General features: G+C 37.2%; 1 protein-coding gene across 1 annotated transcript in view; it reads right to left on the reverse strand.

Moving 5' to 3' along the window:
• Positions 1-186: 186 nt before the first annotated feature.
• Positions 187-26,476, reverse strand: part of LOC139149778 (solute carrier family 35 member F6-like) — a 47,257-nt gene continuing 20,967 nt past the window's right edge. The window contains exons 5-13 of the mRNA XM_070721754.1: positions 24,897-24,958; positions 22,239-22,318; positions 18,580-18,639; positions 17,872-17,947; positions 15,307-15,401; positions 14,827-14,871; positions 13,873-14,056; positions 12,992-13,117; positions 187-2,823 (exon numbers count right to left, since the gene is read on the reverse strand). Coding sequence (XP_070577855.1) covers positions 2,615-2,823; positions 12,992-13,117; positions 13,873-14,056; positions 14,827-14,871; positions 15,307-15,401; positions 17,872-17,947; positions 18,580-18,639; positions 22,239-22,318; positions 24,897-24,958 — 937 coding nt within the window. The 3' untranslated portion in view covers positions 187-2,614. The remainder of the gene's footprint in view (positions 2,824-12,991; positions 13,118-13,872; positions 14,057-14,826; positions 14,872-15,306; positions 15,402-17,871; positions 17,948-18,579; positions 18,640-22,238; positions 22,319-24,896; positions 24,959-26,476) is intronic.

The following is a 26,476-nucleotide window of genomic DNA, read 5'->3' on the forward strand; positions in this document are numbered from 1 at the left end:
GAAAGACTAGCATATTTGAAAATCAATTTATATCTGCTCTCTGAACTTCAAAATGGCAAGCCATTCTACTTCTTAGCTTTCTTGAAGAAAGATAGATCTTCAATAACGTAAAAAGGACATGATTAAACATCTCATTTTTATCAGAGTTTTCAAAATGAATTTAATACAAGTCACAACAAAGAAAGGTAAGATTAAATTTGCTTTTTTATTTCATTAATAGCGACTCTAAAAGTCGATGACAGGTAAAACACAATGTCACTGTAAATGCAGAATTTGAGAATGGAAAATTCACAAAAAAGTAACAACACTTCATCACACACAAGAAATGAATTTCTTTAAGTATTTTTAAATGACTCTCTAAAAGCCTCTCTTTAAAGGGACAAAGTCGGCCATTTTTTCATTAATTTTGTTTGATACGAGACACTACTTATATTGTTTGACAATGTTGAAAGATACTGAATGAATCAGTGATCATGCATATATTCGACCCCAGTTTTAGACACAGTACATGAAATCATTAAGGGAATGAATAAATGGTCGTGACCATTAATTCTTTCTAGCATTGGTTTCATTTAATTTGTCCAAAAACAGGTGTCGGATATAGGTATGGACACCCATTCATTATCTTTCAACATTTCAAATAATATAAGTAGTGTCTCGTATCAAACAAAATTCATTAAAAAATGGCCGATTTTGTCCCTTTAATTATGGGAAACAATTGAATGGCAGTGACAGACTAATTAAATGAACAACAAATCAAGAAGTTCCAAGGAGAGAAAGTGAAAGTTGCTAGTATTTGGCTTTGCTTTATTTCATTACTATGTATCCACATTGAAGGTTGGTCCCTGTTCAGTATGGTATATAAAAATCATATTAAATTATGGACTGACACATGGTTAAGGTCAAAAGAGCTTGTCTAGGATACACTGATTTCATTTTGGTTGATGTGTAGCATTAGAGTACATATAAAATGTGATTCCAGGAGAGTGTACAAAATTCGGTACTGGTAACCGGTGAAATTTTGATTTACAAGTAAGGTGGGGGAAAAAAGAAACTTGTAAGTTGGCAAAGTAAGCATTGGGAACATTTGGTTAGAATACCACAAAAATTTTGACAAACAAATACACAAATGATCAAAATAATGTCATAACAGGACTGAGCTTAGTCTGTGTTACACAATAGTGATTGTATTCAGCCAAAGGTGACATGGCAATAATCAAGGCTCATTTGTTTTGCTATGGTGCTAATGCAATGAAATGCTGCACCAGTATCATACTTCTGCGAGTTCCCATTCCAAATGTTCATTTTGTGTCCCTTTGGCCAAACACCATGGAAAACACACTAACAATTGTTTGACGACTTAGCAAAGTACCCGTCACTGCAATTCGACGAAAAATTGCTCATGGAGAGACAAGAAGTAGAAAGTTATCATTACAAAATTAAAGAAAACAGCGGGCCTCCCGAAATCTGTCAATGGAACGGCACACAGTTTGGGAGACACCCAAATGAAGAGTACCCAAATTTCACCAACTTGTACCCCACACAAGACAGCTGAGATAAATGATGATTCCCAAGACAAGCTAACACAATACAGATTGACAGCAGCCTCATAAGAAAAAATGCACTACTTAATTGACAACAAAATGTCGAAGAAAAAATCCTACAAAATTTAGAGTAGCCCTCTCACTGCTTGAAAATATCAAGCCTCAAAGAGCACAACTTTGACATACGTACCAACCACAGCGGGATTTGTCTCTTGGAGAGTTACCATGACAACATATACCATTGAACATCAGCTACAGTTGAACTGTAGCATCTGAGACCATCAACAAAATGTGATGCAATACATGATTATAAAGCTTATGAATGGACTGATCCTGACTTGGGTAACAGCTTCTGTTCTGCAAGGTAATGTACTTAACAACAGAACAACTCACAGCCCAAATGCAGGACACGCATTATCTAACTATGGCCAATCAATGTGTGTTTACAATTCATCTGCTTTGCTTTTGGATAAAAATCAATACTATTTCCATGGCAAATATGTGATCAAGACATCTTATTTATATTTTCCCCCTTTTCAGGGGGATCAAAATTTCAGGAACTGTTGGCGCCATAGCTGATACAAAATTTGTCCTTATAATAGACACCACTGAGACTGAAAAAAAGAACTTTTGAATGAGCAGTGTTATCGGCTTGAATAAGGTTTTTTGTATACTCACCAAGTTATCATCTCTTTATCATGCAATCATCTTTCTTCAAACTGTATGTGATAATTGCCATGCAAGCATTTAATAAATGCAGTAGCTTACCCATTACACTGACTACCTGATCAATTCATAAATCCCTCTCAGTCAACACTGTAAGATACACCTCCATCATGTAAAAATTTCTGAAGAGCAAACTCAGGACAAGTGAGGTCTTTGGTAAATGTCAAAGCCGTCTGTTATAAGAATCCCTGACTTACTAAACAGACCAATCAAGATTGGTCGCTCAATAAAGATTTATGGAATGACCGTGAGTCAAGTGACTCATGTTACAGATCATATGTCTTGTCTGAACAGATAATAAATCATATCTGTACTGTGGGAGGAAAAACTATCCCATAAATGTTTTAAGTCACTTTATTTCTGGGAGGTTTATTCAGTAGGGTGTCAGTATCATCTGCATCTTCATCACTGTTAGCTTGCAGGTCTCTGTCGTTTGTCCTCCGTGAAAAATCATTTTGTTCTTCTCTGGGTGTCCGACAGCATGGTATCCACTCCAGATCGAAGAGCTCATTGTACATAGCAGTGCCAATCATGAGGAACATGAAACCATCAACTGGGAAGAGACGAAAAGAAAAAGAGTTTATCAAGGTTGACATTGGATGTTGTGTGTTTGTTGTATCTCTTAATGACACTATGGTAAGCCGTCAGTATGATAAGAAAAAATAATTTTATAATATTTGTAAAATTTCAACTTTAACCTTGCTGTGACAAACATCATGATTGTGGAATAGTCCTGCAGCGATTTTGTGATTAAGGGTGATAAGTCAGTGGCTATTTATTACTATGGTTCCCTGGACTCTTTATCAGGTGTGTCAATGCAATTATGACATCAAAGGCAGAAATGTTACCGTGGTTTCACAATCATTTCTTGTGTTCTTTAACCTCTAGCAAAACATCCTTGACCAAGTACTATCTAAAATATTTAATTTAATTCTCACGGAGCAGAACCATGGTCTAACTCTGTGATTTCTTTTTCCCTTTTACCAGGTAAAGTCAATGCGTGGAAACATATAACTAGACAAAATATTGTTTCATGTGTTGAGAATATCCATGTATGGTACTTTCATATCCATTTGTTGACACATCCTATAATCTTTCTTTAAAGTTCATTACATTAGAGATCCCATAACCAGCAATAAACCCATTTCAAACAAAGATCATGTTTGGCAATTTATAGATTCAGCTATGCACAGTACAGGGTCCATACACTCAATGTCACTAAAAATTCAAGGACTTTCGAGGACTTTTTCAGCAATTTTCAAAGCCCTTTTTAAGTTCAAATTACAATTTTCCAAACATCACTTTTTACGATATATGTTATTCCAATATATCATTTTACATTTCATATGTAAGATATCACAACTGATTGTCATGTCATTTTTGAAAACTTGGGGAAGGATTAGCAATTTTCGAGTACTTTTCAGGACTCAATTTCATTGTCAAGGACTTTCCTAGAACTTTCCAGGTGGTTTTATACGATAAATTCAAAGACTATCCAGGACAGTAAGGGCCTTGATACTAGTAACTTTATACCCTCTGAATCTGTGATACATTTTATGTTGAACAGAGCTCTTGTGATGTTCAACTCACGTAACGTCCTTGATATATATCCAGACAGCAGCATCATTAAAGTGGGACATCGTTTTACGCAATGTTTTGATTGTGAAATATGTGTCGAGCGTTGTCCCTAATATCTGGGCCAACAATACAGCGAGTGGAACAACCGCTTTATTAGGCAATGTGGGTCATAAATAGCTTGTCCCTGAAATCTGGGTCAGTAATCCAAGTGAAACACGTTGTGCACTGTTGTATTTCCACAGTGCAGGTGAGTATACAAAGTGTCTCGATTATGCGGGGCAATATTTTGGTTGTAGAATGTAGGTCTCATCATCAGTCATGGGCTGAGACAAAGTTCTAAGTGGGAAACCATCTCACTGAAAAATGGTTTAGTTGTACAATGTTGTCAATCCTAACCCCTGAAAAACTTGACGCATAAGTTTGAAGCAGTACCACTGGTCAATCCCCGCCCTAGGATCTGAGAAAAGGACAAACAAGTGACCTATCTGCTGATAGAGCTTTGCTGTATTATGTAGATATGAACAATTTGTGACACACGTTTTGATGAAGGTGAAAATCTTTCACAGCCTTAAATATATTTGAAGGTGAAGAAAGACATGCACTCATGGGATGAAAGGCTATCCCTAAGAACATGACTACAAATATCAAGGGTGTCAGGCAAGTATTTTTGAAAAACAAATTTTCTGACTAAAAATGGCAAAAACTGCCCTAAAAATACAAACATTGTAGATTTCATCACAATTCAATATATATCAGATTTTGATCATCCCTATGAACCTGTATGCAAAATATTAAAGCTATCAGACAAGCAGTTTTGGTTAAAAAGATTTTGACCAAAATGACAAAAATCACATTAAAATTTGCATATTTCTGCACAATTTGAACAAATCTGAAATAGGTCATCCCTAGGGACCTATACCCAAATATCAAAGCTGTCTGACCAGCGATTTGAAGATGAGGATGTTAAAGGTTTTTTGATAGAAAAATGACAAAAATTGCCTTAAGAATAAAATTTGCATATTTTATCACAATTTGAAGAAATACAATCTGAGGTCATCCCTTGGGACCTGTCCTCTAAATATTAATCTTAAAGGAATCAGACTAGAAAGAGCTTGGAATGTCAAAAGTTAATGGACTATGGATGCCTAACAACGGATGCCACCACACATCCACCAGGATAAGCTTTGCATCGTTGAGAGCAAAGCTAAAATGTTGTCGAGCATTACTGTCTGTGCATCTTAGAATTTGCTGGACTGTGATAGGCTTTTAACCCTTTGAACCCGGCTCGGACAAAAATGTCCGCATGATGTCGTAGGGAACCAGGGGGTCAGGGTGCAAAGAGTTAATAAATGATCAACACAGGAACCATGTGTTACAACCACTTGGGAAACAGACTGTAGGACAACATTACATTCAATAATAAGTTAGCTGACATACTATGGTGTGCATGCAGGAAGGAGGAAGTTGGCCAAATTTCACCGATTTTAACACAGTATCCAATAGATTCAACTTTTAACTGAAATCATGCCCGGCCAACCAAAATGACGTTCACCTCCTGTTTTCTCTGGCAATTTTGGAACCCGGAAAACTAGACTGTAAGCATGTGACAGCCATCTTGATTATGATATCATACCATTCAATGCAAAGGGTGGTAGTCTGCTTGCCTGCTACAAGGCAATAACATGGCAACGCTCTTCTAGTCGCGCTCAAAAACTGCCGAAGAAAACATCAGGTGACACCAAAACAATTATATTATTAGTTGACGGGGCTTGATCTAAGTTGGATCTACTGAATTGGTGTTCAAATACGCAAAATTTGGTCAACTTTTTCCTTGGAAAGTCCTCAGGCAGCTACAAGCAGTCAGAGGCAGTAATTAGCAGGACCGTTTGTTTCATCTTATTGATGATGATCAAAAATATCTAGTTTTTTCTTTAAATGGCACTCAAGATGCATTCCAGAGTCTAACAAGTCATTGACAATGACATATTCCCCACTTGTAATAGGAGTATTAGTCTTGATGGGGAAGGGAAATGTGGTCATTAAGAAGTATCACTGGAATGTATATGTTGAGATCTATGGGCACATGTGTCTATGTCGTTGTTCCCAATTTGAAACACATGAGGCATGTCTAAGTTATGGTTCTAAATCCAGAAAAAGATCAGACCTCTAGCTGTATAGGCCAGCCAAGAAATACATATGCGCATAATAAATGAGGTACAAGATGTAACATCTTAAGGTCTAATATCCTATCAATATTCAAGGTATAGAACTTGTGGTTACTGAGTTATGCATATATATGTATAACAAGGTCAAAGGTCATCGAGGTCAAGTGACATTTTGAAAAAAAAAATTGTATTGCTAATTAATCGCTGTATGCCATAAATCAGACCTCTAGCTTCATTTGCTTGCCCAGAATTAGATATGCACATAATTAATAAGGTACAGTGTGTGTTGTCATAAGGTCTCCCATCCAGTGTTCCCTCTAAGGTTTTGAAAGGGTGCACAACTTGAGATACGCCTGATTCCCTCACAGCTGGGTCCATTCATGTGTGCTTATTTGTTGAGGTACGTCACAACGTACAATGAACGTTGGTGGCAACTGCGCCACCAACGGGCGCTAAACTCAAAACGCGGAAGTAAAATCTTCGTTGAGATCGCACATTTCGCCCTGAGTTATCGTTTCCAAAACTAATACCGATTGAAATGACTGATACTAAAGTTGCGCAAAACATGAAATTTCACTGCGAGAGCAGTTGGAGACACTGCGCAATTAGCGCGCAAATAAGCCTTATCGGGAACACTGCTCCCATCCTACTAAATATAAAGGATATAGCACTTGTGGTTACTTATTTATTGACATAAACGTATATTTTAGGTAAAAGGTCATCAAGGTCACATGACATTTTGTCAAAAAATTTCTATCCTATAGTTATCCCTACATACCAAAAATTAGACCTCTAGCTCTATTGGCTCGCTCAAAATTAGATATGCACATAATTAATGAGGTAAAATCTGTGGCGTCATTAGGTGTCCCATCATACCATATATGAAATGTGTAGCACTTGTGGTTACTGAGTTATGGACAAATATGTATATTTGAGGTCAAAGATCACCAAGGTCACGTGACATTTTGTCAAAGTTTCTGAGATATCTGCGTGAACGGATGGACTCACGAATAGACTCACGAACAGACATGTCCCAATCTATAAGCCCCCTGGACTTTATTTGTGGGGACTAAAAACTGTGCCACTGCATCCTTTTTGCAATATGAATACGATGAGAAACTAAATTTTTATTTTTCTTGGCCTTATACATGGGAGTCTATGGAGAGCTGCCTTATACATGGGAGTCTATGGAGGTGTAAACTAAACAGTCCTCTAACACAGCCAAATTTGATCGCATTGTGAAACAAATCGACATGCATCTGTATGAGGTAGGGTACTATTCTTTTGCAAAGTTTGAAAGAAATTGACCAGAGCATCTCTGAGATATCTGCATGAATGAACGGACGCACGGACAGACACACGCACGCACAAAAGCACGGACATGACCAAACATATAAGTCCCCCCCCGGACGGTGTCCATGGGACTAAAAAAGTTACCGCCAACACTGGGTAGGGTACTATCCTTGTGCAAAGTTTGGAAGAAATTGACCAAGGCATGTCTGAGATATCTGCGTGAATGGACGCACGCACGCACGCACGCACGGACATGACCCAATCTATTAGTCTCCCCGGACTTCGTCCGTGGGGACTAATAAACCTAGATTGGCTAAGACTGAAGAATACTGCACCTAGACAAAACAGTTGTTTCTCCTCAATGTAATCCTAAAATTCCATCCGTTACTAACTATGATAGAGCCCCCCTTTTATCAGGAAACCTTTACTACTAATTATGGCAGCCTCCTTTAATTGGCAATTGTTTACTATGGCAGGACCCCTGTTCATTTGAAATAATTTACAAATTTTGGCAGCCCCTTTCATTAGGAATCCTTTACTAACTATGGCTGGGCACCCTTTCATTAGGAAAATTGGGTTATAGTGGCCAGCTATACTTCCAATTGTCTTTTAATCATTCACCCCATTTTCCTACTGCAAGGTCTATACACTCAAAGCTTTGGAAGATTTGTATCAAGTAGCATGAGCTTGAAGGCCATTGCTACGATGTGAATTGTACCCAAATTGAATGTATATCCACATGCAATAGTGGGTTTTTGCAGTTATATCAATAGTTGTGTTGACGGCGTTAAAAGCCATTTTCTTGTCAGTTTCAGCATTAAAAGGCGTAGTTACGAGAATCTTGTGTGGATATGGTCGTCAATTCGGAAATTTGACGCGAAGGATATATAGGAAGCATACTTGGCTATGGCCGGCAATGGAAGCGATGCAGACGACAAAAATAGATAAAAAGATTTGGCGAACAGCAAGCCAAATACTCTAACACAGAGGTTCTATATTCTAAACATTTACACTTGCAGTTAGCTCCAGTTTATTTTATAACTTATCAGTTTTAGCACCAATCACTCTTGCTATCAAAATGCTCTCTGTCGCCTAGCTCTAATTTAAGCTAATGTATGCTGTATGTTGAGGTTGCCATTCTAGACCAGTACAACAGTTTTTTACCATTTCCAGAGTAAGCTCTTTTCCAATCAGGTTGACGCATGACTTCTGATGACCGACCACCATACATCAACAACTTTTCATATTCAAGGGGAAGTTCAAATCATAATGTGTCACCAAATTTTTGCACTACTTTCGACTTTCTTAGGAAGGGGCTGAAGTCAAAACACATCGATGGTCCCTATCCGACGAAAAAATTTGCATGTAAACTATATTTTTCAGATCAAATAAATCCTGTTGAAAATAAAAATGTTCCTCAGAATGCAGTCCACAGCCAGTCAGTGAATGATTTCTTAATTTTGTGTACTTCATTTTGCGTACACTTGGACATTCTATATGTGATGCTTTCGGTATTAAATTAATTTTAAATGAATTAAATGTCAGGGACACTTTCTGATCTCAATTGGGGAAAAAACTCATTTTAGCCAACAAGGCATTATCCACGGTTTATGGTTGGGCAGGGACTGTGTGTACTTTGTCATTGATTTCATTAAGCATTGCTGACACAACTGCAAACATAATCATGAAGTGTTCGAAAAATCTTCCTCTTACCAAAGTCAGATTTTTCAACTGTGCGGATTTTCTTGTCATGTTTCAGAATTGTCTATTGGAAAAACTTGCCTTTCCAGATGCATGTACTCGGTAAACCATGAACACAAACTCACACAAATATTTGGGTCAAGCTCTGACTTATTACTGTATAGTTATTGCTCAACAAAATGGCTTCAATGTTAGTTTGTGTATGTTTACAAGAGATACATGAAAAGACTGAACTGTGCTAACGTAACAAATTGCAAAGGGTCAAGATTACCTAGTTCTAGATGAACTGGCCAAGGAATCGTTTTTGGGAAGTTTTCAAGAATATCTGGGAGTCATTTAAGTCCACAGGACTGATCGCATTTCCATTTAACAGGTCACATTTTAGGACTTATAGTCAGTTAATCATTAGCAGTACACTTGATCAGTGTGGCAAGCCCACGGTACAGTAAGGTGTGATCATGAATCAAGATGAATAACAGCTCATTGCCAGCCAAGCACTGAATGTTACAGTAGCGGTGTACTTTGAACAAGCAGCATGAGTGCTTACCAAAGATGGATGTGACACTGTGTGATTAAAGAATGCTCACTCAATAACAAAATTTGACAAACAACCAGTCAATGTGTTTACGACCACGCTGACATCATTAATTGACTATCTTATTGTATACCACTGGATCGTACAATAGAAGGCATTTTAATTCCATTTTATGTCAATTCATTTGACCTCATTGTACATGTATGACATTTCCTATCAATCCTTGGCTGGATCTAACAGATGTAAAATACTGATAGGCTGATCTCTACTATGACTGTATTTTTATGGTGCAGCAAACAGACGCCGAGATCCACCATGTACATTTCCATTCCAATGGTTATTTTCCAATTTTTTTTGATGACTGAGTAGGGTTTAATATAGAATCCTGAAATACCAACTTTGCCTTTTCAAAAAATATGAGAGTTTATCACCAGGCTGGTTTGGCCAGTGGGGTGTTTTTGAGGCTGTCGGAGTCATCCCAGGTGTGGGCTGATGAAATGTCTGATATGGCTATCTCATAGGATCTCCTTGCCAGATTACTGGGAAATTTTTGGTGGTTAACTAAACACCACTGCTTTCTGGGACATATAATACGGCATGATATATTGGGGAACGGTACTGTCAAATGCAACCACCGGTTTTGAGTTTTGGTAAACTAGCCAGGGGTCTCATGTCATCCTACTTCTCAAATGGCTTTGGCCATTATTGACATATGCAGTGTGATTTCATTTAATACGACTCAAATATTCTTCAGTTTAATTAAATTCATATTCATAGCCAAATATGCTGAGACTTGGGAGCTTCAGTTGGAATAAACTCCTTCAAAGCATAGAATAATGTTCTTATCAACATGCTCTGCTAATGAGGGTATTGGGTCAACGACCATCCCGACTGTTGCAACGTGAGGTCAGACCAATGGGCTGCACTTTTCACATCAGAGCTTGAAATGTGTGCTGCTATAAGGTGTCAATCCAATATGTCCTCCAACACAACATTTCCAGTAAATTCAGGAAATTTCTTCAGTCCCCTCTCTATCAAAGCTAGTATTAAACATAGCGTCAATGACACTTAATTTGCTAACATTTGATTTGATGTGGCAGGCAAGAGTGAGTATACGTAACTATATTTACCCCTGGGAACATGAGTACCAAGTTTTCAAAGCAATCGGATGAGCAACTTCAGGGAAAAACAAAATGATTTTTTGACCAAAAATGGGGAAAATTGCCCCCAAACTATGAAATATGAAAATTTCAGCACAATTTGAAGATACTCAACTAAGGTTGTTTATACGTACATGCATACCAGGTTTCAAAGCAATCTGAATATTAAATTCAGAGAAAATTATTTTTCAACCAAAAATGAGAAAAATTACATCAAAATACAAATATGAAAATTTCACCAGAATTTTAAGAAATCCAATAGAAGACAACCCTAGGATCAAGTGTATTAAATTTCAAAGCAATCCAACCAGAACTTTGGGACAAATTGCCCTAAAACTACAAATATGAAAATTTCACCACAGGTTGAACAAATCTGACAGAGACTACCCTTAGGATCATGCATACCAAGTTTCAAGGCACTGGGACAAGCGCTTTCAGAGCAGTAGATTTTTTGACCAAAAACGGCAAAAATTGCCCCAAAAATGCAAATATCAAAATTCACAATTTTCACAAATTTAACTTAAGTCACCATAAAGAACCTGCATACCAAGTTTCAATCAAATCAGGCCTGTAGTTACATAGTTTTAGTGATTTGCTGGATTTTCTCTTTATTTACCTCATTTGCATATTTTTGACACTGACATGTTCATTTGAACAAATTCACATCTCCACCCCTGGGTGCACCTGTATACCAAATACTAAGATGCTAGGTGCTGTGGCTTTGATGCACATTCGCACATAGTAACATACATACATACATACATACATACAGATGCCACCAACATACCATATAAGCTCTTTTTGGTATATATACATATACAAAATGTGAGCTAAAAGTATCATTTTTTTATCTAAGAAACTTTAATGCTTTGGTAATTTGATTTGCCTGCTCACAATGACTTTACAGTCTTCACTGCTTTCTTTACACTTCTCCTGATCTACACCCACTGATCTTCTAAGCTTTTCAAGTCTTACATCTGCATAGCACATAGTCTTGAATAAACATAATATGCAAATGATCTGTATTATATAGACCAATAAAATTCCCCACGGGCATACTTGTCACTCTTCAATGAGATTCTGTCTCCCACATGTATAGAGAAACCAGATTGTGTAACATGTAACAGGTTTCACAAAGAAAGTGAGCCCACTTTAAAGAAATCACAAGTGCAAGGTTTACTTGGGGTACACACACATTTCTTCTCACTGCAATGATGTTGGGAGTTGGTTAATTGCCTTTTTCTTTCTGAAATTACTTGGTAATAAAGACTGACTATCATGGTAACCACTTGTAAAAAGTTCCATTAAATCATGAACAACAGAAAAGAACTGGGCATACATGTAGTGGTTTATTTTTCCTCTTTCTACCGTGCCCTTCATTGAGATTTTAAAAACATTTTGAAAATGACCTAATTCCAGATGAAAACTGAGTGCTGTACAGTAAAAAGATAGCTAACATATGTTCATTCACACCAGCAGTATGATGTAGGGCAGTCACATTTAAATGACTTGATTCACAAGAGAAACTGACAGCCTCAACTATCAAGCATGAAGTAGCAACGGACATCAGTACATTAGATTCAATCAAATTTTATGAACAAACAGGTTAGACTGGGAAAACCTTTGTGAGGCAGAAGTGAACAGAAATTTGAATTCCTAATGGACGAAGTACATAGCATGCAGTACTTAATGTAGGTCTCTGATTACTATCAGAGAGTGGCCCACTAAGTCATTATGCATGCAAAGTACCCTCAACCTATTTTACTGCTGAACCTGTTTAATAGGTCGGGTGTTTCAGGGCAGATAAGGGCAGAAATGCGGATGTCAGATAAAGCTGGAATAAACTGCTGATATCTGACATGCACTGGTATAACTCATGTTTGGCACCTGCTGATAATACAGGTACTTCCATTTATTTAACCTTCAAAGTGTGTTGCATGCTGAGGGTATATTTTCTACTTTTGGAATATGCGGAGAGATTTTGCTTCATGAAAATTAACAGCAAGTCTTCAGGTAGCAAACCAATTCTACTGGCTTGTTCATCTGAACTCTATGTCCATGCATGGCTGGACATATAGTTCAGATGCACTCACTTTCCAGCAGTCACCAGGACTGCTATGCACTAAATGTGGTTCATGTTGGATATGAATAATCATTTACACTGATCAGATCCCACGATTCATATTTCACTGGAGGGTGATATACTCTTGGCAAGCAGTTTCAAAGACGACATGACACGATACATGGCAAAAACAAAAATGCACCAGTCTGTTTTGAAATTATACTCACTTTGGATGATTCCCCAGGTTTTGTCAAAAGCTTCACCAAAGTCTTTACTGAAGACGTAATAGATGAGGAGAGATGTCAGCCATACCAGCATAGTGCGACATGCATCAATTAGAGTGCGATGAACAGCTGAAAAGTAAACCATGATAAAATATTACTACCAATTTAGGAGAGAGAGCATCAGATCACTGTGAATAAATAGACAACATCATCACTTATTGCTTTCTCTGACTTGGTACATTGAAAACTCGCACAATAAATCACTACACCTATGGCAAGACTGTATTTAAAATTCCTTTTTTTACTCACTTCTATAGTCTTGCCACAAAAGTATTACCGACAATATCTCTCTTCAGTCTGGCCTTGTAGACTTTCCATTCAAAACAAGAAAGATGTTACCATCTTTGGCATTTGTCATGTACAAATTAATGGCTGGCAACAAATGCATCCGTACATGAACTAATTTACTTTGGACTTTTTGACTGATGGTAGTCATGACGATTAAAAAATCTGCATTTCAAATTCAAACGTGCCTATTTTTTCTTATAAAACACACAGCAGCATATAGGGTATATTTTATCAGTTTGATAGAAGGATAACTCAAAAGAAAAAACACAGTCGAACCAAGATTATATCTTCAAAGTTCGTACATAAAAATATCTAGGCAGAGTGCTCAGAAAAATAAATGAATCTAGATGTATTGAGATATTGACTTCGTGCACATTTTTATAAACCAGCAAAAATTACAGCATGACATACATGTACACATCCTTGAAACACAAGCTCACATACACTGACAAACTCAACAAAATTATCCCTGGACAAGTAATTCACGGGAGTGCTAAAAGCAAATGAGAGGACTAAGAACATGCAGAGGTACTGACCTGTCAGGGACTTTGTGACCGCTAGGCCAAAATAGTTATAAAACGCAATAGAGGATAAGTACAATAACACAAACAACAGCAGCTTTGTACTGTTGTAGATCTGCATCAGGGCATCAAGACTGTCCTCGTATCGGCCAGAATATGCCGACTCATCAGGAATGTAATAAAGGACTGGTAATACGATCTGAAAAATTTGAAGGTAGGGATTAGTGGTTGGGACAATAATGAAAAGCTTTGTGCGGAGCTTGAAATAAAATTTCTCATGCAACGTTCATAGTATATGGCACTGTGAAACATTAAGATAAACCTACATTCATTGCTAGTTTAGTAGCAACGCTAGCATCAATGGAATTTGAAGTTACATGGGAAGACTTGCCAACATGTAAAATGACAGATAAAAAATAAAACATTTTTGCAGTGGAGCATTCCTGGTTACCGAGCTGGCAGGAATAACACAGGCGGCCATGTGGCAAAATGACAAGCAGAACAGCAGGTCATTTCGCAAGACTGCATGTGATTCAGCAATTTATTTGCTTGGTAATACAGCCACTGTACAATTAGTTACTGCATCAGGTTCTTCACTATCAGTGCTACTACCACAGTGGTCATGTCAATTAGTTGTCAAAATACCTGATGCAATACTTTTTTTAATAGTATCTGTGATGTAAGGCGGTAGGTAACACTTTTAAATTACTTACAATATTCCTGAATGGCTTGCTGTTTGCCCATTCATTTTGCCATATTGCCATATGGCAGCCCTATTACAGTCTCATTGACTTTGTCAATAAAATTTTGCTTCACAGTTCATTATGTGTATATCGACTTTAAGAAATCTTCTATGGCTAGAATATTACATTACACTGCAAGCCTTACAATCATTTACAACACTGAAACTGTTGTACCGCACACTATGGTGAATTGTCAATTGTGATCAATAGCAAAGGGAAGACTTACTGCACCCAACAGGAACATTCCAAATAATCCCTCCATACCAACAACCTGAAAAATAGTGATTCTCAAGTCAACGCCTGCCAGTTTCTAATATCACTGATGGTTGCTTAAGCAGCAAAAAATTGCCGAAGCATAATTGCTGAAAGGAGTTGCAAAAATTTTTGCATTATCATCACTTAAGCAAGAGTTTCAAGAATCTTGCTTCTTTTTATGTATGATACTATATGCACCATTATGCCATGATGCTGATTTTGATGATGTCAACAACTTCGTACGCTGTGTGTCAAAGATAAGGAAGCTATAGTCATCACATCACACACTATAGTGAGACACAAAGAGTTCTGATCAGATGTCTAATGTACGTGTCAACAGACTGATCCAGTAAGAGTTCAAATGAATGGAGGTTTGATAGTGGATGATAATGTCTTTGTCTTCATATCTTTTGAACTAGTTGCTGAGAGGAAGCAACAGCATTTTTCTCACCTGCAAAGGGTGAAACCCTCGCTTTTTTAAAAAAAGTTCTTCAATGATCATCTGAGTGGCACTGACAAACTGACCAGCTAAGATGAGAGCAATTCCTAAAAAGCGAGACACACATATGCAAAATTTTAATTATACTATTAATTTGATGAGTCAAACATTAGTATTAGGTTAAGTCATGGAATATAAAAAAAAGCGATGCAAGTTTCTAATCCAAAAGCGATTTTGTCTCAAACCAGATATTTAGAGATCTCTATTCAAACCAATTTTCACAGAGATTAATTTATTTTAATTTATTCTTTTAGACCAATTCACAAAGCTTGACACTACCACACTTGCTGAACAGTAAGGGGTTGGCTGGTACCACTTTGTCATTTCACATTGTCTGTGACGTTTCCCAGAAGTTGAGATTTTCACTTTGCAGCGAAATTGCAAACTTAAATTGGAATAGTTTTGCTCTCTGTGATCGTTCCATGACAGTACTGTGGTTGAAATGGACAGGTTTCCACCAGATGGTCTGACATATGTGTCATTAGGAAAGGGGCGAGTGTTTAATGCACAGTAAGTGAGGCTACCCACAATTCTCCATGATCCGTACACGCGGAGATCACTCACTGAACTGAAGCAAATTTCCTCTGTACACAGAACAACTCGGTCCATATTTCAAAATTCTGACAACACAGTTCTGATAATCATAATTTTATGATTTCACACTGTGAATAATGAAAAGATCAACCCCTTTTCCATGGAGGAGATAGCACTTTTGTAATTTTGTCGACATAGATTTTTGACAGCCATACACAATATTTTCAAGGAAACTAAGGGAATAAGTTGCATCTGTGTTGGCAAAAGAAAGGGTATTGATTTTTTTAATGTTCGTAACAAAGGAAATTTGCATGTCTGACAGGTGGTATGATGAGACCATCTTAGTTGCTGATAACTTTATCTTGAAAAGTGTGCAATTTTTAGCACCTCTAAACATCGACTTCTCATTCAATTTACTCTTGAATTTTAAACATAATCAATAATTTTGGAACATAGTTTGAACAAATAATCCTGAACTTAAATTGTAAGTTAAAAATTGTTAAGAAACTGATAAAATTGAAAAAGCCTTTAGCAAACAATGTCTGAGTGAACAAATCCAGGGGATTTGTGGGTAGCCTCACTTACTGTGTAATGGGCAATCTAAAACATGCATCGCATTAATATATATTGCAATTTTCATCATTAACTCCGTACAGATGACCAGTGTGTCTTTTTATTCATTTTTAAAAGTTCCTTATGGGCAGATATCAAAATGATTGAAATGTTGGCCACACATCCCTCACATAGCAGGTTGTTAACAACAACAACAACAGCCATTTTCACATGCAAAAGCACATGTTTGATATGCATCAACATGTCATGCAAGTTCACAAACTAAATGTGAGAGAAAAGAATCAAAGGTGCTACTGAGCTTCAAACACAAAAGTACTGAGTAAACTAACTCTGGAATATTCAATAAACAGAGGGTAGACCAATGTAATTCAAATTTAACAGTACTGAGTTCACACCAAAAACAAACAGTTACACCACTACACTGTTAGCTCAGGACACACACATCAATATTAGCTCATATTATTGTTCGGTATGTTTATTGAAGTGCCCAACTGAATTTAGTTTGATAAAAGTATCAACTATCTGGTTTCTTTAGTGTTCTTCTGTTTTTCTATTCCTGCAATCGAAAAATGCTTTTGACACCTTTGCACTATGTAGGTTCATATACATACATGTATAAACAATAAACAAATTTGCAGAAAATAGTGTCAGTGATACCGAACTCCCATTTTGATCTCATACATTTAAGTCTCATACTGGTAAGCATTTTTATAAATTTTCATGGTGTTGTACTATAGAAGTTCTGCTCCGCTGTATGCAACAGTTGTAATGTAACTTGAAGGTAGACATCTTGGTGTTGGGGAGAAACTGACATTCACAATCTATATGATTTTGATCCTTAGTTCTCCCATGAAAAATGTGGTCAGTTTAATATTCCCTTTGTTCAGAGATATTAAAAGCTGATAAAGAAACTGCTCTTTCACATAATCATGACCATTTACGAAATACTTCATTGAAGATCCATGGAGGTCATTTATGGGGTGCCTTATAAATAATCAGCTAGACTGTTGTTGTTTATTCATCATGTAGTGATATCTTACGTAATCACAGGCTATCATGTTTATACTGGATCTGTGCCACAGCTTTTAATTACAGGATGTTCAACTGCTACTGTGTACTTCATTAACATTATCTTCCCTATAAAACAGGGGAAGTTGGTGAGACCCGACAGCAAGAGGGAAATATTGAGAAAAATTTCAATTGTACAATACTTCACTAAATATTGAAAGCTTACATCACGTATAGCTGACATCATTACAGTATGGAGATGCCTATCCATTGGATTAACAGTGTATTAATGTGGTCACATTTTAACTAGAGAGTAAGCACTAAGTGAAGTCTATTTTGGGTTTTTTTCTCTTTGATAAGACATTTTTGAGATCATCATATGGGCTAACACATGTATCTTACCAAGAGCCTGCTTGGAAGCCCCTTTCTTTTCTTCATTTTCAAAGATATCTGACAGACCAACTAGGACTAAACCCATCTGTGGACATTAAAAGAAAACAGGACAGTGTCAGCTACGAACAAAACAGGGCAGCTGAGACTCTTAAGAACAAGTCACTGTCAAAGACACAGTCCCTACTGCTTAATTTGTCAGCCGTAGTAGCAGTGCTACTACGGCTGGCAAATTAAGCAGTAGGGACTGTGTCTTTCACAGGCATAGAGAGTCTTACAAGTGGAATAAGAACTCCAAGCAGTGATGACTTTCTTTCTGTAAAGCGGTTATGAATCATATGACAGCAACCTAAATATAGCAAATACTAAGTGCTGCTTTTACTATCTGTGACTGTATCTGTCTGTAATTGTAGTTTTTTGTTTGGTTAAAATATCATCTGTCGGGACTAACAAACATCTTCTTCACTTGCAGGCACTTAGTGAACTAAACGGGACTTATCACCGTCCATTTTTAATGAGAGGGTATTCAGGATATGGGAACAAATCACATTGCATCAGAGAAAAAAAATTGGAGGGGCTTGTAACAGTATAACTAGAGATGTCATACACACAGATAGGCTGTCGTTCACAAGAATCAAGCAAGTTCCTGCAAAGCTCTACCATAAGAGTGTTTACAAGAACACAACACTATATATGAGGAAAATCTTTGCTCACACTTACCATGGTGATGACAATTCCACTCCAATGAACCAACCTCAGATTTCTTTTCAAAAATATTTTCTGGAAAGGGACAAAAGAATAGAAAAAGAGCTAGGGGCAATCTCTATAAACTTATAAGATTTATTCTAAAATGGCATTGGTCATGATTTAGATTTGTTAACAAAGGCATGCAAACACAACATCAGCTACACAACAATGGATGCTGCTAAGAGCATTTGGGGCAAATTTTGCAAGTTTTGGGCTGGTGCCTGTTGCCACTTGACATGTTCAGAGCACCTGACATGTGTCTAGTGTGTTTTTTTATCAAAGCACAGGCAAATTATCACTTTCCTAATTTTCTCATCGGCAATCTCAAAAGTCTGGTCATATGCTCCTGACAAGTATTTCTCTTTTGCATGTCACAGTAAATTATAGAACTGACATATCATTTGTAAATACAAATATAGACCTACTGCCCATTCTCGTTGGCAGGTCACAGTAATATGAGTGCAAAGAGAGGGAGGGTAGGAAAATTTGTGTAGTCTCAGAAGTCATAGATATATGGTCCATTTTGTACGCTGTTGATAGGAATCTTGCACAAAGCATAGGTTAGACATTTGGTACAATTTGAATGATACTACATTTAAAGAGCTGACTGTGCCATTTTTTATTGAAAAATGGCCAATGAAATTTGAATGTAATCAATGTTTGGCAAATCATTCATTTTATCGATACAAAATTTTGAATGTTGAACAAACTGAAAATATATAAAAACACACAAGATGATAAACAAGTCATCGTTGATGACACAGTCCCCACTTGTTAATGGGTACTTTGATTACATGTCCTCAGAGAGGATAGAGTCCTCTTCATTAATTAGGTCTGGGATAAAAATACTTTGATACAGATAGCGCTCAATGGCCAAGAATGACCTACATACAAGAAAGACCTACATATGTATGACATAGGTTAATGTCCTTGTACCAACTTTGAATAAAATCGTTAGAGATATGCCTGAGTATTATGGCTCTGTACATGAAAAAATCGTAACAAAATGGCCGCACGGCAGCCATATTGGATCGTATCACATAACAAATTGACATGCATATGTATGACAGTAGTCAATCTCCTTGTACCAACTTTGAATAAATTCGCTTGATACATGTCGGAGTATTATGGCTCTGTACATGAAAACATTGTAATAAAATGGCTGCCTAGCGGCCATATTGGATCGTATCACAAACCAAATAGACGTACATATGTATGACATAGGTCAATGTCCTTGTACCAACTTGGAATAAAATCGGTTGAGATATGCCTGAGTTTTGGCTCTATACATGAAAAAATTGTAATAAAATGGCCGCCTGGCGGCCATATTGGATCGTATCACAAAACAAATCGACATGCATATCTATGACATTGGTCAATGTCCTTGTACCAACTTTGAATAAAATTGGTTGAAACATGTCTGAGTTATGGCTCTGTACATGAAAAAATTGTAATAAAATGGCCGCCTGGCGGCCATATTGGATCGTATCACAAAACAAATTGACATGCATATCTATGACATTGGTCAATGTCCTTGTACCAACTTTGAATAAAATCGGTTGAAACATGTCTGAGTTATGGCTCTGTCCTTAAAAAAATCGTAATAAAATGGCCACCTGGCGGCCATATTGGATCGTATCACAAAACAAATCGACATGCATATCTGTGACATTGGTCAATGTCCTTGTACCAACTTTGAATAAAATCGGTTGAAACATGTCTGAGTTATGGCTCTGTACATGAAAATATCGTAATAAAATGGCCGCCATATTGGATCATATCACAAAACAAATCGACGTGCATCTGTATGACATATGAAGTAATCCTTGTACCAAGTTTGAATGAAATCGCTCCTTGCATCTCTGAGATATCTGCGTGAACGGACGGACGCACGCACGCACGGACATGACCAAACCTATAAGTCCCCCCGGACGGTCCCTGGGGACTAAAAAATCATCAAGAAAATGAACTCGCAAGAAAATGCAAATTGAAATTTAGCAGTTATTTGAAAATAAAGTGTCTTTGCGAAAAATCACTGGACGGCAACCATGTTGAATATTTAATTAATTAGAATTGTGTGATGTGGGATATCTTCAAGAGTGGTGTGACAATCACCCAGGGCAGGAAACAAAATATCTTGAATAATGCAAGCCCATTTTATGTATATAAAGAAGTCATATAAATCAAATCAAATTTGCAGATAACTTTTTGTTGATAATGAAATCCACTGTTGCTCAATGAGTGAGAAAACACCCAACTAGTGTCATGTGATCATATGAACCTACTGTTCAGTCACTGATAACAAACACCCCATACTTGCCCTACTTCGCCACCAAGGTAAACCCAAATCTTGTGAACTCACTGATAACACAACCCCTGTGCAAAAATCAACAATAATGAACCCATTGCTGACTTATAGGCTCCCTAAAGTGTGGATTTGTATTTCTTCTTAGGTTTCTTAGAAAAATGTGAGGATAAAGTATTTTTTTGTAGCTCACAAGCTCGAACGGCCGACGAGAAAACAATGAAAACTGGTAGGTTATGTGCGGTGGTAATTCTGTCATATAGCATGATGATAACGATAACATCACTGTTATTAACTGTACAAAGGGTAAATCTGACTCTACAGATATCTCACATTACATTTTCTGCTGTGTCTGGCACGTTGTACTTTTTGTATTTTTTTTCAGCTAATGCGGAACAAAAAGCTGTCATGGCAAGTCTAGATTGAAACACCGAAGGAGGCGGGGTATACCACCTTTTTTGGTTTAACTGAAAAACTTATCCCTTTCTTGCCAACTCAGTGATGCAAACCACATTCTGGAAAACTCTTTTGTAAGGTTGCCAAGAATAAACCCTATGATGCTCAGCTGCTGAAAAACAAATCGCACTTTGCTAACTCTCTACATACAAAAGTATTTCTGTATTGGAAAGACAAGCAATTGTTTACTTCCTGATAATAAAAATCTTGACATATTTCAACTCACTCAATGGGACGTATGTTATTATACACTCAGTGAAAACCAGCAAGGTTACTTATTTTCTGACATTGAACTCAATTATGACTACCTGACAACTTTAAGCAACTACTTTCCCTGCTAATGTAGCGACCACATACTACACGCTGGCAAATACACCATTGGTTTTCCACACTATCCCTGGCTTCTAAAGATGTTTCACGTACATGTACCCTTCTCAGGTCACCCTAGTGCTTAAAGTCATGATACCCAGAAGATCACTGTTCAACACACTGCTGTGACATTGACCTTATATGTATTACTGTAAATCAAGTCAGTAAAAAATCACCACACTGACTTAAGTCCGATCAAGAAGAGTCAGTGAAACTATCATTTATGTAGGTTTTCAGAGGTTTTAAAATGTTCATGTGCAGTACAGAATGTTACATGGGACATGTTTTAGGTCAAAGTTTATAGCAAGAGCAAAAATGAGTAGATAGAGTCAGTGTTCCTGGGAAGTTTTTAGGGTTACGGATAGTACACAGCTGGAGGCTCCCAAGGAAAACCCTTTGAGTTCACATCAAAAGGTCTCTGTCCTCTAATTGTTGTTCACGCCCTGCTTGACCTGATAGTAGCAAATGGAGCTGGTACGAAAAGGGGTAAATGCAAACTTACTGATAATATTCCAGTGAATATAATAATTGACCCTCTTAACATCTGCCACACTGAAGCACTAACATATACAAGACCAATACCTATGAGGGAAAAGATAATTCAATTAAAAGGTGGATTTTGCATTGTGAAGAGTGAAACTTCTATCTTAGTTGAATCTTGTCATGGCAACTGCAATCATGTTCAATTTTCTCTGCTATGTCCCCACATTGATAATGGTTCATTGATGTAGATATGACCTGTTTCTAAATGAAGCAAACCAAGTCTCATACAGGTCAATATTTTCAACAGAACATTCATAAAACTGGGAGGTAAGCTTTGAAATGTTTTTCTATAAGGCATAATCAAACAATGTTTATCAGAAATGTGTCATAATTATTGATACAAAAAACATGAAAACTGCCTGAGGTACCTGCACATCAAATTTGAAAGCCATAAGAATGCGATTTCTCAAAAGAAATTTCCAACAAAAAGAAACAAAAATATCCCCATGTTGCAAATTTCAAATCAAAAATGATAAAATATTCTGTTGAAACATAATGCTGAAAATTTTAATAATAATTTTAATAAAAGTGAATAGCCTCGTCTCTTACGGTAAATTTTGCTGGTGAAACATAATAATGGTACCAGAAACTGAAAAATTATTATCAATAGTGAATTTGAACAAGTCATCGTTGATGACACAGTCCCCACTTGTTATGGGTACTTTGATTACAGGTCCTCAGAGAGGATAGAGTCCTCTTCATTAGGTCTGTGAAAAATACTGTGATAAAATACTTTTGGATAAATTCGCTTGATACATGTCTGAGTTCAGGACATGAAAAAATCATAAGAAAATGGCCGCACAGCAGCTATATTGAATTGTATCACAAACAAATTAACGGGCAAATGTATGACCAATCGTATCACAAAACAAATTAACGTGCATATGTATGACATTGGTCAATCTCCTTTTACCAACTTTGAATAAAATCGCTTGATACATGTCTGAGTTATGGTTCTGGACATGAAAAAACGCAATAAAATGGCCACACGGCGGCCATATTGGATCGTATTACAAAACAAATCAATGTGCATGTGTATGACATAGGTCAATGTCCTTGTACCAAGTTTGAATAAAATCGGTTGAGATATGCCTGAGTTATGGCTCTGTACATGAAAAAATCGTAACAAAATGGCCGCACAGCGGCCGTATGGATCGTATCACAAAACAAATTAATGTGCATAGCTATGACATTGGTCAATGTCCTTGTACCAACTTTGAATGAAATCTGTTGAAACATGCCTGAGTAATGGCTCTGTACATGAAAAAATCATAATAAAATGGCCGCCTGGTGGCCATATTGGATCGTATCGCAAAACAAATTGACGTGCATATGTATGACATGAGTCAATGTCCTTGTACCAACTTTGAATAAAATCGATTGAGATACGCCTGAGTTATGGCTCTGTACATGAAAAAATCGTAACAAAATGGCCGCACGGCGGCCATATTGGATTGTATCACCAAAAAAATTAGAGTGCATATCTATGACATTGGTCAATGTCCTTGTATCAACTTTGAATAAAATCAGTTGAAACATGCCTGAGTTATGGCTCTGTACATGAAAAAATCGTAATAAAATGGCCGCCTGGCAGCCATATTGGATCGTATCACAAAACAAATCGACGTGCATCTGTATGACATATGAAGTAATCCTTGTACCAAGTTTGAATGAAATCGCTCCAGGCACCTCTGAGATATCTGCGTGAACGGACGGACACACGGACGGACGCACACACGGACGCACGCACGCACGCACGGACATGACCAAACCTATAAGTCCCCCCGGACGGTGTCCGTGGGGACTAAAAACTTTTATGCTGCGATTACTGATCACGGGTTCTATACATGCAATGCCTTCTATGGGTCTTAGCATGTAATAGGCATAATGTCACTTGGATTTGAACACATTTTGATGCACCATCCATCACATATTAAGGAGAAGTATGTAATGGTTACAAACTGTCGCAATGGACACAAACATATATGAAACCAAGTCCCAGTCTGACTGCTTTGAAATTTGATGCAAGAGTTCATAGGGATGACCTATATCAGTTTTGTTCAAATTGTGACCTGCAATAATGTATTTTTGGGACAATCTTTGTTTTTGGTCCAAAATAAAATTCCAAATATCTCATTCTTGAATTCCTTCATCCATTCGCAAAAACTTGAGAATCTCTCTGCACATTAAAATTTCACCTTTGTATTTGGTGAGTAGATGCATGCCAAAATGTAAACAACAATTTGTTCAAATGAACTCATCATTTACCAACAGTATGCTAATGAGCAGCAAAAGTGTAAACTTGGTGAAAATCTCAATAACTGCAAGTCAGAATTTTACATATTGAGTATGATTTATACAGAAACATAACCAAAGACCTCCAAGCCAATAAGAAGTTTTTTCTCATATATAATTACTCCTTGATGAATTATCAAGTGTTGTTTACATTAATTTCATGCAATACAATATTACAATACAAGAGGACATCTTTACTTGGTATGGTAGATTGTATCACTAATTTTGATGCGCAATGCTGCATATGGACAAATTTTATTAAGTCACAAGTTAAAGGGAAAATAATGTAAGGCAGAAATAAACAGAAAGCATAGGTACTCACCAGCTAGTGTTGTACCAAAGAGGTCACATATGGTTGGTATAAGAAATATGAACTGAAATATCCTAAAGAGTAAGAAACAATACATAAAGGAAGATATGTTATGCCAGTTGACTGTAGGCGAGTCCCTGTGGGGCGCCTGTCTAAAAGAGTGGTTTTACTGTAGTAAATTATGATACAGTATTGCCCAAAAGCTGCATGGTATAAAAGTATATTCCTGTATGCCAAATGTATTTGAATCATGACCACAATACAAATCATATAATCTCGCTGAATCTGTAAATACCTTCCTTAATTTAATCCTTATACTAGGGTACAATTTCAATGTTTGAATGCACAGAGTGCAACGTAGCCATAAATATTCATTAGTTCATCATTCATTCATGTATTCATCCATCCATTCATTCATTCATTCACATCAACCTAGAATGTGCAGAAATGTACAGTTGTTTTGCCATGTTTGATGGGGCATGGTAATGCCAGTGTTAATTTCACACATGACTTTGGTCCAGATAGCCAGTTTCAACAGAAACAGCATCTATGTACAGTTTAATTGTTACCATAAAGGACATTGGCCTTCAAAGCATAGTTCTTGAAGGAATCACAAATCCCTCTCTCTGGACAATAATTTTCATGAGTTATGGATATGATAACGCAGATGCATGTTACATGTTGCTATGGCTATTGGGATATGGCAGATCAACATTATTGTGGCTGAAAGTGTATGTGCATAAAAGCAAGGGATTCTAGGACCTTACAGATCAGTGGAGGTTAGAAGGCAAGAGTTGGTTACAACTGCATAGGGTTGCACATTTCATTATTGAGTCACTTGACTGCATGTGATTGGGTGATAAGTGGAAAGAAAAATATTAAAGAGGCACTCCCACTTTGTAACATTTTTAAAACACATTTTTTTAATGCCAACGGTCGATATTTGACGTGGCGACTGCGCACGGATCGCGAGATATCGATAAAAATATGTCATTTCCCGAGCGTATTTTTCACATCCCGAAGTTTTACCATTGTTTCTGATTATGACCCAATATCCCCCGAAGGTTTGTTGTTGTGCTGATTGACGATATTCTAGGGAGTCCATAATAAGTTCGAACGACGCAATTTTACCTCCCACTGCCAACACTTTTTATACACAGCATTATGCCTTCACTTCAGGTAATTTTTTTTTAAAACTTCTCCTTAGTTTTTGTTGTTTTCATTATTCTCAGTCAGTTCTATTATATTTTTAACCAATACCACATAGATATAAGTTTTTACGTGTAAAATATTAGCCGCCTCCGATGACTACATTTTGTCGTCTGCCACACAGTTACGCGTGGTTCGATGCATAGCGGCCGCCGCGCGTGTTATGCCTGCATACAATGCGGCGGCCGCTATATATCAACCGCACGTATCTGTGCTAGTCACCTATGCGAATTCTGGTGGAATCAGCAGACTTTCTTTTCCGCTTTTTTCTCCGAGTCAGTAAGACTCAGCTTTCCCCCAAGGGGCATGACTGATCACCGACGCGAGCCCGGTACTGTGGCGTACAGCAGCGTTAGCGTAGACTCGTACTCTATAGCTTAGTT

This window comes from Ptychodera flava, chromosome 14 (genome assembly GCF_041260155.1).
Source record: "Ptychodera flava strain L36383 chromosome 14, AS_Pfla_20210202, whole genome shotgun sequence".
Lineage (NCBI taxonomy): Eukaryota > Metazoa > Hemichordata > Enteropneusta > Ptychoderidae > Ptychodera > Ptychodera flava.